Consider the following 17,191-nt stretch of genomic DNA (forward strand, 5'->3'; position numbering starts at 1 on the left):
CCGCCCGCCTGCCTCCGGAGGTGCATCCCGGGGCTCCCTCCATCTCTCCGATCTTTCCGCCGGCGCGACACTTTTAGGAAACGTTTGCCAGCTTGGTGATGTTGATGCAGTGATGGTGTTGTGCTTCTCGTCACGCATCCGCTGCAGTTAAACGCACCGATGTGGCAGCGCAGCAGCTCAAAAGCGACTTTGCAAGCGGATCCGTTGCGCTTGCTGAATCGGTGAAAGCCATCCTGCAAAGGCGATCCAAGCTGGAGGTTTTCTCCATAAAACACGTCCGTACGGTTATATGGGGCAATGGTTTTTTTTGCTGCAGACACCTGGCTTGAAATGGTTGCTTTCTGTCCAAAATTGCTTAAAATAAAGAGACTCCCTCTCCTTGCTTGGAGTTTAAGAGGTTTCAGAGAGAGGAGAGAAAACCGTCTTGGGCCTGGAAAGGTGAGACTGGGACTATCGATGCCAATAAGGGAGAGGGACACGGAGATGTCCGATTGCCTGAAGCCGCACTCGATGGACTCAGGATGCGGGAAGCTGCAGCTGCCCTTTTCCGGCTTTTCTGCAGCAGCTTGCGACAGGAGGGAGGCTGGAAGGAGCCGGCGAGCTCCGGCAGCTGGGGCTGGCCAGGAGGTCCCCGTGCAGGGCAGCAAGGGCCAGCCCCGGCTCCATCCCGGCAGAGCGCACCATGGAGAACGGTTTGCATGGCAATCGCCGAGTCAGATGAATAAGGCCCGTTTTTGCCCTCCTTCCTGCCCTGCAAGGGAATTGCCATTGAGACACTGCATTTTCCCAGCAAATCCCTTCCTCCCGCACGGTGCTTGCTCCCTTTCCGTCCAAGTTTCCCGGCGGCAGCATCTCAGCCACTCGCATCAACGGACTGGAGCAGATACTGCTCCTTCCCCGGCTCGATTGCTCCTTGTTCCGCCGCCAGCGCAGCGCATTAGGGAAGATGAAATGCGCACTAAAATGGCAATTTCTGCCTACTTGGCAATAAAAATTTAAGAGGTTTCAATTAAGCAACAGGTTCAAAGACGGAGCAATATTGTTTAATAGGGCTCGAGCGTGCCTCGGAGACTCATCCCCTCGTAACGTTTGCACGGGACAGAGAGCATCAGCTACCAACAACTGCAGTATCGCGATCCGTAGTTATAACGCGAGGCGTGAGAGCGGGGCTTGGGGTCTGGCAGCGATAACTCTGAGCTCTGGGTTTTCGAGCCACCGTGCAGGCAGTTGCGTTTGAAAAAGTCGCCCGTAGCAACTCAGTAGCATTTTGCAAAGTTTTCTAATGCCGACAACGTCTTCTCCTACCCGCAAGATCGTCCCTCCTCCCGGAAGAACATGAGCGCTGCGATTCCTTTCTGCTTCCCTCAATCCCACGTGCTCTCCCGGTTGATTCCCCCCTATATATCATTGGACTCTAAATTAATTAAACTACTCGGGGAAGCAAACTGGCAGGCAGCTGGGGCCAGCCTGAGTGACAGCTTCAGCTCAGCGCGCGGGAACAGTTCGAAGCAGGAGGAAGCGCGCGCGGAAAGGATCGCGGCGCTGCTTTCGTAGGGCGCCGGCGTGGTTTTGCTTGGAAAATTGCGTTCGGCACGAATCAGCCCATTTGCAAAAGGATGCACTGTGGTCCAAAGAAAACGGGTTTGGAGGGAAGCAATGGAAAGGATATGGCCAAACAAGCAGAGATTTGAAAAGCCCGGTTGCATTTAGTTTGAAAAAGAGGCTAGAAAGAGAAAACATCTCTGATGTATATGCAGTAATGGTTTGGGCGCTCCTGTTAATCCTTTGCAATATTGCACGGGAAAGGGGATTTTTAAACGAACTGAAAGCTGGTCGCTGAGGACAGGAAAGTGGGTTTTTTTTCCCACGGCGAAGAGCTGACCTGTGCTATTGCTGCCTGAAGGTATCGCAAAGGCCAGGAGCTTCGTAGGGTGCAACATCCACCCCACACTCCCCAAATCGGGCTCCTTGAAGGGAGCAAATGGGAAGGAACAGATGGATTTGCGCCGAGCAGAGCCCTGCCCGCAAAGGGAGCTGGTAAATAGAGAAATTCCAGCGTCGTTAACTGGGAGATGGCGACAGCAAGGGCTGCAAGCTGTGTGTGCATAGAGTTTATAAGTATTTTGCAAGTTCTAAAGCTGGCTGGAAGTGGAATTCTATTAAGTTGGTGCTCTGTGAGGTCTCATTAAGGAGCATAGATTTCTGGTTATTATTTCATTTGGAGCAAACACAAATCCACCCCGTCTAGACTTTGCCCTGTTCAAGCTTCGGCATCCCTCCTTGCAGCCTGAAGTTTGGTCACGTCACGTGCGGCAGGTGGGTCCTTCCCGGATCCACATGCGTCCTGTCCCACGGAGAAGGCAGGTACGGCCAGAAACCAGCTTTTGTCCCAGTGCCACAGCTCACCCTGGGTCGGTGCCTCCCTCTTGGTCCGTGAAAAATTCCTCCTGGCGAGGCGGAGGATTTGCCAGGATCCTGCAACGGACCCCACGGCAGAGCCGGGAGCAGGTGAGCCCCAGACCCGATGCTTTGCAGAGACGGCGCCAGCAGGAAAATGCAAATCTGCTCTGGGTAAAAACGCCGCCTTCGATCCAGCCAGGGCCCGGTGATGCCCGGTGAGGGCTGGATGCTGCAGGATAAGCCTGGGAAGCAGGCTGGGAGCCGGATTCAGCGCGGTGCCCACCGTGGCTTTTTTAACTCTGCCAAAACTCTTCTCCACGCTGGAAATGCCGCCAGTCCACATCTTCCCTGCTGCACAAGATTAAACGCATGGATAAAATGGAGATAGAGATTTAAAAAAAAGACCTTTGCTGCTCAAGACAGATGTTTGCAGTTACCGGGAGGCCCGGTGCCAAGAGCGGAGTGCGAAGGGCAGCCAATTAAGCCAGGAAAAAGGGATACCATGGAGATCAGGTAGTGCCAAAACGTGGAGCACAGCCGCTGTCCCCCTCCATAACCCATTCCCACCGCACGGGGCTTCCTCGCGGTGCCTCGCTTGTGCATCCCACATTTCTTTAAAGCCGTCCACTTTCTCATCGTCTTTCGGGAAAGCAAATCCGTCGTGCGTTTACGGAGACGAGTCAGTTTGTTCCTTCCCTTTCCGAGCCTGCCAGTTCGTAACTGATTGGCTCACTCCTTTGTAGCGGAGACTGGGAGAATTTAAAAAGCATTTAATTCGTTAATTAAGTATTAATGGTTGTGAACGGGCGAGGAGGCGAGTTTGTCAGCCTCAATTAGATGCCGAAGTCGAGTTTCTGTAAGCAGGAGAGGCCGCCGTGCCAAGGAAGGTTGCGCGTGGGCAGCTCTTGGAAAGCTGCCACGGCGGCCGAGCAAAATTACGGCTTGGCGTTACTTTTCCGGGCGAAGCACCAGGAGCCGCTGGACAAAACGGTTCAGTCCTGCGGGGCTAAAATCAGCATCGTCCGGAAGAGGCGAAGCAATTCCCCGGAGAGGAGGAGACGGCTGCGCTGTTGCGCACTGTCCAGAGAGGTTGCAGGGAAAAGAAATCGGGTGCAATTAGCTTCTCTCCCGCTTACTGCGTCTACGTGTCTGCAAGCCGCGGGATTGCTCCGTCGCCTGAGTTCCTATTTACTGGCCAGCCGGGCAGCGCCGGCTCCCTAACGTGCTCTTGGAGGCGACGCGAAGGGCCCGCGAGCTTTGCAGGCGGGGATTTCCAACGCCACTAGCTGACCGGTTTCGCTCGGGCAGCTCCTTGGGGCTGCCTGGCTGGAATATGAGGGCCTTGCTTGAGGTTGCATTTCCCCCCCAAAAGCACCCAGGCTGGCTAGGAGGGGGTGAAGAGGGCTTGCACGGCGGGATGCTGTCGCCGACGTGCTTGGAGCATCTCTTTCCGTGCAAGATGTACTATTTGAAGGATACAAGCCAAGGCACTGGGCCTGGATATTCCCCTCTTCGAAGGATAACGCGGAGCCTTTCAGCGATGCGCCCTGTCAGGTGGAGATGCAGCAGTGCCGGCAATCCTGCCTTTGCATCTCCGGGGTTGGAAGCGATGCTGTCGTAGCTCCAAACACAGGCTGTAACTGCTTGGCTGCCTTCCGAGATAATTGGAAAATAAAAGGTCGGGACGTGAGTTGACAACAGCAGAGACTTGGCGCGTCGGCACCCGCTTGCCGAAGCTGCCCGGGGGAGCGGCGGGGGCTTTCCTGGCGCTATCGCTCCGGGGATACCACAGCCTGGTCTCCCCCAACCCATATCCAAATTACCCGTGGAGGGTGCAGCAAGATTTATGAAACGCGACTCCCGATTTCTGCACAGAGCCTGGTCTCCAGACATGTGCCTTCTCCCGCCGCCCCCCGGAGAGGACCCGCAGCCGTGTCTGGTGGCTGAGCAGTCGGGAATTTGCTTCTGATTGCAAATTACATAGCGCAAGGGAAGCGGCGTGTCTTTGAAGCTGTAATTACAATGGAGGCTCCTGGTAATAGCCCTTGATGAGCCCCTTGGAGAGAGAAGAGTTCATCGATTTGCTCAAGGGAGGCAGAGTCTAGCAGCCTGCAAGCCCAGGAGGATTTGTCTGTATGATCTTGCCTGCGAGAAAAAAAAAAAAGTACAGATTTGCCTGTAAAACTTCCTCGTGAATCAGCCCTTGCAGCAGCATTTCCACCAAAAAAATGATGGGCAGAGAAGCGCACAGATTCCCGGGACCTCCGCGCAGCATCCGTTCCCCGGGCGTGCGAGACACTTTCCATATGGCCTCTGCATTTCTGAACTTCTTCCAGCCCGAAAGATGGATGGCAAGCAGACTCTGCCCAAAAGTTCATGCAGGAAATATCTGCCCTGTGTTGCAAATTGTAAGAGCAAGGTATCGAGATAAAACAAGGCAGCAAGAGCGTCAAAAAGACCGTGTTGTCCATGTTTGCGTGCGCTGCGTGTTTGGGAAGCCGGAGAAACGGGTGTTGCAGTAGCGAGCTCAGCACACGCGTGCACGCGAGCACTACGGAAAATCGCGCTTTTAGGGAAAGGCAGCAAAACAGCTCCGCTTTGCTACGTGGGGACCGTCCCTGTGCCTGCCGTGGTTTACCGGTGTTCCCGGTCTGGCGGAGCTGGAGGAAAGCTGGTGCCTCGCTGCAAGACGGGCTGTAGCTCCGTCGATCAAGGAGGGTTTAATTAAGCATTCAGCCCCTGCATCTCCTGCGGATGCTGTGCCAGCGCACAAGCGCCATGGCTCAAATCCAGCGTTGGTCAAATGAAAAGTATTTAAGCTAACTATCTGATCACAGCCCCCGTCGTTCTCTGATCCCGTCACCTATGTTCGGAATAAAATTTAAAGGGCTTAAAAGATTTGCGCGGAGTTGCGCTTGGAAGAGGGCTGATTCCATTGGAGACGACGATTATTTATTCTCCTTTATCATACAACGTGCAACATATGGGCCCTTTTCTCCACTGCGGATGACTAAATGATGGCATCTGGTGCTCGGTTATGTTGCAAGTGTAAAGCAAATGAGAAAAGATCCCCTTCAAACAGCACTTTGCCATTGCCGCAAAGACATACTTGATGCTTTCATTCAAAGGTGCTGCTTTGCTAACTTCCAAAACCATCCTATTTAGAGCTGGCTCTGCTTCTTGGAGGATGCAGAGATCGCTGGGAATTGCTTTTTTTTTCTTTTTTAATCCCTCAGCTGTTTCGCTGCAGATGGGATCTTTCCTTCACCGGCTGCGTCTTTGCATCTGCTGGGGAAATCGCCTGCTTTTCCGATCGTAACCACAGAGCGTGGGGATGGCGTGGTTGCCCCAAGTGGCCGAACAGCTCTCGCCGCTTCGGGGTTAAAAGCAGCCAGAGCAGCAACATACGTTAGGCAGATTTTAGGAGCTCCCTGTTCAACACGCCAGAGTTTGCAGCCCTCAGCGAATGGTCCAGGGCACCCAAGATCAGGGCAGGCGGAGCAGCCTGGGCAGATCCGTTCTGGCACGTGCAGGATCCTGTTTCTTTGCATGTGTCCCGATCCAGAGCAGACCACTCAGACCTGCCTGTTGTTGAACATTGCTGGAAGGTTTTCTGCCTCATCGACACTTGTTTTCCCAGCATGTGACTGACTATGAGCCCATGTCCCTGTGGAAGAGCACTGTGAGCTCTTACAACCCTGCTCAAGCTCTTACCCAGTCCCTCTGGGAGGGATCTGTGGCTGGTGAATGCTTGCAGAAGCAGAGGAAGGGAGTTGGCTATTTTCTGCTTTTCAAGATGATGGGGAAAACCAGAGAACCAAGGGGAGGTTCCCCATTGCGTTGAGACCCCCCATCATGTTTGACTACACAGGAGCTGAGCCCTTCTAGGGGGTATCCTTGGGCTTGTGCAAGGAAAGGCCTTGACCTATCTTCTTGTCATGGCTAGGACGTGTGGCTCATCTAGAGGATGGGCCGTCCTGGTCTGTGTGCCAAGGACGGGTCGTTCCTCAAAGTCCTCTCCCCAGGGAGACCAGCCAGGATGCAGAGAGCTGCAAGAGAGTGGCTGAGGCCAGATCCTGACCCTGTGGGAGACCCTATGTGGCATCAGTTGGCTTGGGTGGGAGAGGGCTTGCTGCCACTGCATTCACCTTCAAACCGACCGGGTTCTGGAAGGCTCTGGAGCACTTTGGAAAGGCTCGAGGTGTTTTGGTTGTAGCTGACGGCGTGAAGTCGACTTGCAATGCCTCGCACCTCTCTGGCAGCCAGCAGGCCATGCCAGCCAGTCTCGTAAAACCTGCATCAGCCTGTTGGGGAAAGAAGCACTGGGGAACCAGTCTGTTACTGGTAGCTGCAGTAAGCAAACTGCGGGAATAAGCAAGATGCCTCTGGATTACGTGCATGGGAATCGTTTGTAGTGAACCACAGAGAGAAGGAATTATTTTGGCTTGGCTGAGAGGGACCAGGAGTTGACAGCTTATCTAACCCTCCTGGGCAGATTCACCTTCACCAATGTTTGACAGCTGCAGTTGGGTACAGTTCCTGTCCTCACTATGAGACATGTTCTTGCCGACATCCCATCTTAATCTCACTGGCTGCAATTTAAGTCCATTATGGGTTCCTAGCTATTGAGTGATTCATAAGTGAAAGCCAAAGGGAGTTTCCCCAGTGCTCCAGCCTTGCAAGCTGCTGCACAAGGTGAACATCTCTTCACAGGGTGCTTTGAAGAGCCTGGGGACATGCTCATGCCGGAGATTTAGAGCAGAGCTCTCCGAATGGCTCCTGTTGCAGGAGTTTTGTTGTGATTACAGCAGGTTCGTGCCTGAAGGTTTCATGGGGTGGTTACTCATTCAACAGCAGATGCAACTTGCCTCCACTTTTGGGTCATGTCTTTTCTCCTCCCTTTCCCACATGGCTCCAAAAGAGACCCAGACAGCCCAGAAGAAGACCATAAAGTCTATCCGTTAGGTCCTAGGCTCGCAGTCCATCACCATATGTTTACATATTTATTTTAGAGTGAGATTAATGTTATCACATTTTTAAAGGAATGTTTTTGTTCCGCCAACCTGCTTTGCCGGCGAGAAACATTCTGTGTTTGGAGCAAAGCACAGCAAATTGGATGCGGCTTTAAAACATTAAGGAGGAGGGGGTTAGGGGAATGAGACACAGTGCTATTTTCTGCTCTCTAGCAAAGAGTATTGCAGAGCATTTAACAAAGATAAAGAGAAATGGGAAAGGCTGCCAGGTTGCAGACAGAAGGGGAACAAGGTAGCTTTGGCTGAGGGGAGGCAGAGAGCGACTGTTTTTCCTCCAGGATGTTCTGGGCTCTGAATGAGAAGGTTCCTCTGGTTGATCGTGGAGTTTTGCTTTTCTCATCTTTGTGTTTGTGCTCCGAGGTGTTAAATAAAGTGGTAATAGCAGCAGAAGGGTTTGCATTGCATTAGCACTGAACACACCAGGTTATGAGCCAGGACTTCTCCATGCGTGCTGGTGTGCAGTCACCGGAGAGCAAAATAGATCTTCGTCATCATCGGATGCCAGGAGGGCAGATAACTTGTATCAGCTCCAATTGCCGCTCCGGAGGCTGCTCCTGAGCACTGATGCCAGGAAGGGTACACAACTGAGTCATCTCCCTCCTCCAAGCCTGCAGGGAGCTCGTGCTCTGCAGACCTGCACCAGCTTCTGCCACGGCACTCATCTGAGCCAAGCCACCCTTCCATGGGGAAGGCAAAGTTTGGAGGCTCCTTAGTGCATCAAGTCCTCAGGAGTTTCCCTTTCCTTGGCATTTTTATCTTTGGTAGCAAGCACTTGTTACTGACCCATTCTTGATCCTTTCCGTTTGCCTCCCGAGTCCCTGGCCCTGTTGCTCACAGGGGTCTGAAGGTTTTAGTCTGCTGCATTCATTACCGCTGAGTAAAGTGCCTGAGGAAGGGAACAGTGCAAACGTGGCAGCTTTGCTCACGCTGTCACCCCTGTCTGCTCGCTCAATGTCACTGGTGCTTTCTGCCTGGAGATCAGAACAAGCTCGAGACAGGAGCCGTCGACACACCAGTGCCGATGAGCCCGTGCTTGCTCTCACCAAAGCCGGAGGCAATTTGCAGGTCGGAGTCTCCCCTTTGGTCCCTGCAGGGGCAGGGTTTTACTGACAGGGCTGGAAGGACTCCAAGGTGCCAGAAGGACCTGAAAGTGCAGCCGCAGAGCTGCATGGCAGGATCCTTGGGAGAGAAAGGACAGGTTTGGGAAGCCCTGCATCGTGTCCTGCCTCCGCTAGCTGTCACATAAAACTGCCAGGTCTTTTCCGCAGCGATGTGGAGAAGATGCTCTCCATCTGGGAGAGCAGAGCCATCCGCCCGGCTGGGCAGACTGGGTCAGACTGAGAAGGAGGGGAAGGGGTGACCAAGATGGTTGTCGGCTTCAGTCGTGACTCGGTGCCCAAAGCGACTTGTGTTTGAGTTACCAAGGTGCAAAAAGCCCGGCTCCTCACTGCCCGAACCGGCCGGTCCCTGGCATCCCCTAACGCGCTGCTCTTGCCTCTCTTGCAGCTGACGTACCTGCCTCCGCCGTGGGGTGAATGTCGCTCGTCGGATATGGGCTTAGACTTCTTTCCCGTTTACAGTATCACGGCTTGCAGGATCGACTGCGAGACCCGGTATATCGTGGAGAACTGCAACTGCAAAATGGTTCACATGCCAGGTCAGTGCGCCAGGAGGGCAGGGGCCCCCTTCCTCTGTCCTGGCCTGGGTCGTTAGGGGACGACGAGCTGATCTGGGGGCTAATTTCAGGTAGGGGATTTCTAGCAGAATAATTGTTCTCCATTAGCAACTTCATGGCTGACTTCCTGGCAGGGTACGAGTACTTGCTCGGAGGTGGTTAAACCCGCTTCCAGAGTACACTGAGACAGACGTGGAATAAATTGCATTCAGTCCTGAAGAAGGGTGCATGCAGGGAGCTCGCAAGCTTAGCTATTTCAGCATGATTTTCAAATTAAACACACTTGGGTAGACTCCAAGGCAGGACAGCAGCCAGCTGGACAGAGGCTAAAAGAGCCCTGATGCTTTTCGGCAGCAAAACGCTGAGCCCCGGCGCCTCTACCTTGCACCCGCCGGGGCTGGGTTTCTGCAGCGATGCGTGCATGCCAGCCTGCAGCCCCTCAGATCCCGCAGGAGAGGGCAAGGAGGGACCAGGGATACAAGGAGCTGGGAATAACTCCGTTTCCTTCCCGTAAGGGGGGGACAGTACTTAATAACCTTAGCAAAGTGCTCTGAAATAGTGTCCAGGGATTGCGCCTTGCCCAGCACCGGGTAGAAGGACGTGGGTCCGATCTGGAGAGGAGCAGCAGGATTAACCTAGTGCTGCACATCCCACGTGCTCCCTCACCTTGGCTCCAGCTTTGCAAGGGGGCTGATTTCTTTAGGTGACTGCAGAGAACCTGATTGTCCCTTGCGGTGACCTGGTGGCTGGTCCCCACTGATGGATGTTTCCTTTCTGTGCAGGGGATGCTCCTTTCTGTACTCCGGAGCAGTATAAGGAGTGCGCAGAGCCTGCGCTTGGTGAGTACCAGATGTCCCATGGCACTGGGTACCACAGGTGTCCTGTGCTGGAGGGACTTCCAGCAACCTGCCTCCTCCTGGCCAGCAGGACTGGGTTAATCCAGAGCAGCTGCAGCCCAGGGGTGGGTTTTGCTGAGACCCTGGGTCTGGGCTTGGGAGGGATGGACTTGTCCTGGGTCTGGGTTTAGGAGACTTACAGGGCTCAGCGCCACTTGTGGGATCAGAAGCATGTGAGGAAGGGGTGGCACATTACCAGCATGGGACTATCTACAGTCGCTGCCTGTCCTCCAGCCACTGCTGGTAACAGAGTCCAACCACCAGCAAAGAGCCTCCCTCCAAGCTGGTAGAAACGGCAGTGCAGTAAAGACAGAGATTAACCAACTGGGACTGGGTTTCTTTTAGCTCTTTGCTTTCGTGATCTGACTGCTTGGCCCTTCTCTGGGCAGCGGAACCTTTACTTTCTCCTCTGCTGTTCGTCTGAGCAACTCCATAAAATCTAACTCTGTTACCTTCTCCAGGTTTGCTTGCCGAAAAGGACAGCAATTACTGTATCTGCAGGACACCCTGTAACCTAACCAGGTACAACAAAGAGCTCTCCATGGTCAAGATCCCCAGCAAGACTTCAGCCAAGTACCTGGAGAAGAAGTTCAACAAGTCAGAAAAATATATCTCGTGAGTGTCGCAGAAAACAGATCTCCTTTGTTTTATGGGAGGGAAGGTGTCTCTAAAGCACCATTGGTCTTAGCAGCAGTAGTTATTCCATGTTAAGCATGCTTTGGGCACGTGCTGGTGTCTAAAAAGTGAGACCCAGTGCTTGGTTCCTGAGCAGAGATCCTGGGGAGAAGTTCTCCAGCTTGATCTAAGGTGGTGGCTGCCAGGCTCCTAATGGTACCTTCTGGCCTTGGTCTCCAAGAGACCCAAATGTCTGTGGGTTGCTGAGGCCTCCACAAAGAGAGCAGTCAGGACAGGGAGAGGAATAAAGGCCAACAAGTCCCATTTCTTTCCTCTCCCAAAGCACACAAGGCTGCTGGCGGCTGAGGGGCTGATGCTGTTGTCCTGTTTCTACAGAGAGAATATTCTTGTGCTGGACATATTTTTTGAAGCACTCAACTATGAGACGATTGAGCAGAAGAAAGCCTATGAAGTGGCAGCCTTACTTGGTAAGGAGAGACTGGGTATCCAACTGTCACCTGTCACGTGCTTCAAATCCATCTTCCTTTCCAGTGAGGACAGGACCCTGAGCTCTTAGCCTCAGGTGGGGGTGAAGCTATGTGGGTGCTAGCAGCAGATTTGGGTGCATGGGACCCATAGGGTTGGGAGAACAGAGGTGTTTGGTCAGGAAAAGCATGCATGTTGTCCGCACACACTCAGCCTTGCAATCCGTGCTGTGCGCCGTCCCAGCAAGGTGAAGGAGAGCAATGGGTGGGAGCCAAATATCCACTGTCAGGTACCTGCTTCTCATGTTTGCAGCTGTAACTCTGTGCACTAACCCAAAGGCGGATCAGCTTCGCCGCTAACAGCCAGCCAGCAGCAAATGCAATTAGTGGGGATCCTGGGTGGCTGCCTCTCACCCTCCTCCTGGCCCCTCGAGATACAGCTGTTGAGATGCCACCTGAGGAGGCCCTGCCTCTGCCTCTCCTATCCTGACCATAAGGACCAGACCGCGGCCCCCATTCTTACCTCCATGGTAACTTCTGCCCCCCTGGGAGGATGAGGGAGCAGGATGTCTCCTGTGTGTGTGCTTTGCCCTGGGAGCCTGTCCCTGGGGTGAGGAGGCAGCTCAGCATCCACAAGAGCAGGGATGGATAACCTAGGATAAGACTGCAATATGTACAGAATTATTTACAGAAGCTACCGAATTGCTTGGGTCTTTCTGCCACATCTGGGAAGGACCTGGATGAGTTTCCTGAGCACCCTCAAATCTGCAAACCGAGGGTGCTGTGTTAGGAAAAACAGCAAGCTCCGTGGCAGGAGCATAGCCCAAAACGTGGGACGTGGCATCCCCGAAGTGCGCTCGGCGCTGGGACGGGGTCTCCTTTCCTCTTGGAGGTCTTCAGCTCTGTAGGAAACCGAAGGTCCCTCACAGGAGTGCAAGCTGAGCTCCTCTCCGCAGCGGCTCTCGCTGCAGCCGGGCAGCTCTGCGATCGCTCCGGTGAAAGCTCGCCGTAATTTGTTTGTAAAAAAATCTCTCTCTCGTCATCGCAAGGCCCTCTGGGCTGTTTTCCACCTGAAAAGTGGTGGTTGAGCAGCTACGCTGTCGCCATGGCAGTGCGGTCCCTTCCCCAAATCCTGAGGAGCGGCACCCGGAGGGAAGTTGGCAGCACGTTCAGGGCTGCAGTTTCAGGAGCGAGAGGTGCCAGCTCGGCCCCGTCCTCTGTCCAACCGGTGTCGGATGCGGGAACCTCCCATGCCGCTCTGATGCCTTTTTTAAGCAGCCGGGAAAGTTACCCTGTGTGCATGCACTACATCCCACCCCACATGGCGCTCGCTGCGGGCTTGTCCCCATCTCCTGATGTTTGTCCCATGTCATGGGTCGTGCTGGCCGTTTAGCAGGATTTGGGGGCTCTGTCGCCCTCTGATCGTCCCTCTCCGGTTCCTCTCTTTGGCAGCCCGGGGCTTTTTCTAGGCTCCGTGGGACTTTACCTAATTCTTCCATGGCATCTTCTTCCTTCCCCCACCTTCTCTCCTTCCCTCTTTGGGAAGGCTTTGGGGATTCCTGGGATGAAAGCTGCTGTCTGGCTGTGACAGATGGCTTCCTCTGATGCCAGCACGCACATTACAGCGCTATTGCATTCTCATTAGGCTTCAGTACGAAGGCCTCGTTAGCAGGAGAAATGGTTATCGATCTGCCCAGCGCTACCTGCATCATCCCCGCTGGGACCCACGTTGCGTGGCCTGGCCTGATGCTGTAGTGTGGTTTGGTGGCCGGGGACATCATCCCCAGGATGCTTTTCACACTGCTGGAGCTGTTGGTGTTTGCCCTCGCCGTGCCCGCGATGTCCGTAGGTGACTCCTTTGCATTTCGCCGCTCTTTGGGAACGGCGAGCGCTGCTGTTCCCAGGGAAGCTGGACCACGGTGGATGGACGCGTGCACGAGCGTTGCTGAGCCATCAGCTTCGGTCCAGGCTCCCCGGCACGGGGCAGGCCAGACTGGCGCTCAGGCTCCCGAGAAACACGTGGTCTCCTTTTCCAGGCTCTGTTTTCATCCTGTTTTCTCTCCTAGGTGACATTGGAGGCCAAATGGGACTATTTATCGGTGCTAGTATCCTCACTATACTAGAGCTCTTCGATTATATATACGAGGTAAGACCGTCTCGCTTCACCTTCTCCTTCCTCGCACGGAGCGTCTGCTTGCAGGCCTTGACCCCGAGCTGGGCGCCGTCGCGACCACGGGACTATCCATGCCTGGTGTGCCCAGACGGACCTTCTCCATGATAATTAATGCCACATCGGCAACGAGCTCCCTGCGTCAGGGCCAGATGAGTGGGAAATGCCCCCGGGACTGCCACGCTGCGGAGGCCGCCGCGCCACGTAGCTGTCACCTGGCCTCGGCTAATGAGATTTGCTTCTCATTTGGGTTAATTAGCCCAGGCAGAGCCCCGTGTTCATGTGGCTGTGCTGCTTCCAACGCCGCGGCGCTGGCAGCCGGTCCGGGCCATGCTGTTGCACCGTCCGCACCCGGCTACTCGTAGGCAGCCACGCACCATTACCGTCTTTTCATAAAAATGCCTTTAAATAATCCGCGAGTCCCAATCGGCCCGTCGGGCTGGAAAAGCAGCTCTGCCAGCCCTTGTGCCGCTGCCGGAGGGTGGAAAAACGCAACCCAGCCCCACGCAGTCTCCGCGCCTGTTATCTGCCGTCTGCAGCTCTGCCAGAAACCCAGGAGCAAGGTGCTTTCTAGGAAGTGCTGAGACCGGATCGAGCACGGTCCTGTGGCACCGCCGTGGCTGGCAGCAGCTGCTCCAGAGAAAAGTGCAAGCTCCCGTTAACGGGAAATATTGCAATAACCCGTCCAGAGGGGCCACTGCTTTCCAGCAGCCCTCCCGCCCGGTGGCGAGAGCTCCTGCCTTGCAGCAGCAGAGTTATGACCCTGATATATTTTTATCCCCTTTTGCCTAAGTAATGTTTCAACCCTGTTGCACAGCTCAGCATCTCCCAGGTGGTTTTAGCCCTGCTGCGGTGCCAAAATACGCCTGGACGAGCCCGGGTGGGATGCGCTGTCAGAGCCGGTTAGCTCGCCCATGGCTTTCTGCTACCGCAGACACTGGTGTCTGCTCCCTTCAGCGTCACACTGCGCCGAGAGCCGGGCTGGGGCCTCCTGCGACCCAGCGGCATGTGCTGTCTGCGAACGGCAGCGTCTTCCTCGTGCCTGCAGCCTTCCTCCCGCCACGGCCGCCCCCGTGGCCGGTTCGAGGTGCGGGATTTCGGTGATGCAGGGCCCCAAACGGACTTGTCCCTTGCCTTTGTCCCTTGGTGCCTCCTGGTAATTCTCAACGGCATCCTGGGATTTTAATGCAATGGCTCCAGGGCTCCAGCACCCGAATACACCATGTCTTGGGCTCTCATAGCCCTGTCCGAGCCCCTTTTCCCAATAGGACCGGCCAGGCTGCCCACTCTGTCCAGCCGCTCCGCAGCTCAAATCCCTTCCGGCTCAGCCCAGTTCCCACATTTATTTGCCCTCCGAGGCATTACCCCGTGGCCCGCTCTGAGTGCGCGAGAAATGCTGGTGGGATGCTCACTTCGGAGAGGGATGAAGGAAGAAAATTCACATTCCCAATCTCAAGCAAAGCCCATCTCCCCCCGCCCTGTGCCTGTTATGATAGTCCAGTGCATTGCCGTATGTTGTTTTGCTTACTGAACAAAAAAGTCGTTTTAGTGGTTTCAATAAACCATTTTTCTATACTACGGTCAGGGCTAGCTCATAGCAGTTGCGTCGGTGCGTGTCCGAGCGGCTTAAACCGGGCGGGTGCAGAAGGACTCGCGGCGCCCAACTCGCTGGAGCGTTTTGAAAACCTCTTAAACGTTGTGAAAGTCGGGCTGATGGTTTTACGTTGTAAAAGACGGTCGCTCCCCGTCGCAGTCCCTTCTGGGCAGCTATTAACACTTGGTGGCATTATTCCGCAATAAAATATATTGAGAATTACAAGCATAAAGCTAATAATGGCTTCAGAGCGCAAACAAAACCTGTTCTTCAGTTTATAGCTCGGTCTGGATGAATGCAATATTTCATTAAAATCGACTATTCCAGGCTTTCTTCGGTTCTTTCATAAGAAACTAATAAGAAATCTCTGCAAGTTTGGGTTGTTTTTTCCCCTCCTTGTTGTTTGACATCTGCTTACAGAACTTGGCAAAAAGTTTTTCTAGTGCCTGTTTTTTTTCTTCTTTGGGGGCAAGTATATCTTAGGAACGGTCCCTGTCTCCTTGGAGAGGCTCCATCCGGCTGTGCGCGAGGCAGAGGGCATCTGCAAGGACACCTGGAAACCTGTGTTGAACCTGCTTTGGGGAGGGAGGGAAGGAGAAAAGCATCTTGAACGGTGCCTGTTCTACACAGTTGGTCTAATCTGCCCTGGGGGTTGTTGGAGGGCGGCTTCCATTCGCGTAAAATTTGTGGCATTTTCAACCAAAGCTCTTGCGAGGTCTCTTGAGGCTGCCAGCAAACAGATATCTCAGGTCTTTGCCAGGGGTCTGGCCAAAGCTGAATGAAACACTGATCCTAGAGATGATTTTTTTTTTCATAATTCCCCCAAAGGAGGCTTCGTTTGGTCCCTTACCAGCACCAATATTGCTTCCTTAGGAACTGACCCACTTGCTAAAGTTTTCAGCTTGCTGCTTTTTTTTTTTCCCCCCAGTCTGAAGAAGAACACTCTCGCTTTTCAACATGTCCAGGATTTCCCTTGAAAATGAAATATGTTTTTCAGCAGCAGCAGCTGCCAAGGTAGCAACGTGGCTTTGAAGGGAAACGCTGCTCATCCAGCTGACATTTTTCAATATACCCCAAAATATATTTTAAAAATTTGAGGGGGTGGTTGTGTTTTTCTTTTTTTTTTCCCTGCGGAGAGAGGAGTTTTGACACGCTCCATGCCTTGCCGATGGCCCCGTAGGCAGGGAAATGTGCTCAGCTGCTCCTGCCCGGCTTCACCAAATCTTCCTCTCTTGCAGCTGATCAAGGAGAAATTGTTAGACCTACTGGGCAAGGAGGAAGAGGAGGGGAGCCATGACGAAAACGTGGTAAGGAGCCCCCTTGGGAGCAGGTCCGGAAAGCTTCCCAGCATCCCGGAGGGGCAGGGAGCGTCGAGGGGCCCCGCGCTAACCTTGTCGCCCGCTCTCGCTCCGCAGAGCACTTGCGACCCCATGCCAAATCATTCGGAAACCATCAGCCACACTGTGAACGTGCCCCTGCAGGCCACCCTGGGAACGCTGGAGGAGATCGCCTGCTGACACCGGCCGCCAGCTCCACAGTGCCAACACCTAAGGAAGGGAAACTGCACAGGAAAGCAGGGACCGAGCTCAGGTTTGCAACGGGGGAAAAAATAAAATAAAATAAAATAAAAAATTGAAGAAAAACGCTATGCATTAAAAAAAATAAATATATATATATTTATATATATATATATATAATATATACTCTGCCAAAACCAGAGAGGCGCCTTGGACTTGACTTGCGTTGTCCTTTCCTGTGGGGGGGGGGGGGTCGTCTTCGAGATGTGAAGGCAGCAGCTCATTTTCGAACTGTGCAAAACAAAACCGACAAACCGAAAAAAGGAAAAAAACAAAAAACAAAAACCACCATTTCACATACTGCCAAATGTATAAAGCACTTGCATGCCAACTCTTTTTACGGCAATATTCCTATCTGTCTTTATAAGCTCTGTTCCTCTTTACAGTCTCTGATTTTCACTACCGAGAAGGAATTCGCGGGCCCAGCCATCCCCTGAAATCACCATTACTAACGTCGTAGGCTGAATTAGAATAAAGAAACAAACAAAGTCGCAGCTCTTGGATTCTTCTTCCGTTCTTGTCCTTCGTGTCAGTCTGTGATGACTCTTAAGCTCGGCCAGGCCCCGCGAGGCCGGCTCGCCTCAGAGCTTCGCGTCACCCAAAGGTGAGCATCCCTGGACAGCGCGGGCGGTCCCCGCCGGGCCGGACCGGGTGGCTCTCGGTGGATCCACGCCGCGGCTGCTGTGTCGTGCTCCTCCGTCTGTAACGCAGCTTGTGTAGTCCGTCTTCGGCGGGGTGGGCACGGG

The 17,191-nt window shown here is 53.8% G+C and overlaps 2 protein-coding genes across 3 annotated transcripts in view; one reads left to right on the forward strand and one right to left on the reverse strand.

Annotated features, from left to right (window-relative positions):
* ASIC2 (acid sensing ion channel subunit 2) overlaps nucleotides 1-16,933 on the forward strand; it is a 513,526-nt gene extending 496,593 nt beyond the window's left edge. For both annotated transcript variants that reach the window (XM_067312141.1, XM_067312140.1), the window contains exons 4-11: nucleotides 8,940-9,090; nucleotides 9,891-9,947; nucleotides 10,466-10,619; nucleotides 11,016-11,107; nucleotides 13,171-13,250; nucleotides 16,107-16,175; nucleotides 16,284-16,458; nucleotides 16,832-16,933. In XM_067312141.1, the coding sequence (XP_067168242.1) occupies nucleotides 8,940-9,090; nucleotides 9,891-9,947; nucleotides 10,466-10,619; nucleotides 11,016-11,107; nucleotides 13,171-13,250; nucleotides 16,107-16,175; nucleotides 16,284-16,385 (705 nt within the window). In that variant the 3' untranslated portion in view covers nucleotides 16,386-16,458; nucleotides 16,832-16,933. The remainder of the gene's footprint in view (nucleotides 1-8,939; nucleotides 9,091-9,890; nucleotides 9,948-10,465; nucleotides 10,620-11,015; nucleotides 11,108-13,170; nucleotides 13,251-16,106; nucleotides 16,176-16,283; nucleotides 16,459-16,831) is intronic.
* The window catches only part of PSMC5 (proteasome 26S subunit, ATPase 5), a 142,633-nt gene that overhangs the window by 15,127 nt on the left and 110,315 nt on the right, over nucleotides 1-17,191 (reverse strand). The gene's annotated exons all lie outside the window — the stretch shown is intronic.

The sequence above is a fragment of the Apteryx mantelli genome, chromosome 28 (genome assembly GCF_036417845.1).
Source record: "Apteryx mantelli isolate bAptMan1 chromosome 28, bAptMan1.hap1, whole genome shotgun sequence".
Lineage (NCBI taxonomy): Eukaryota > Metazoa > Chordata > Aves > Apterygiformes > Apterygidae > Apteryx > Apteryx mantelli.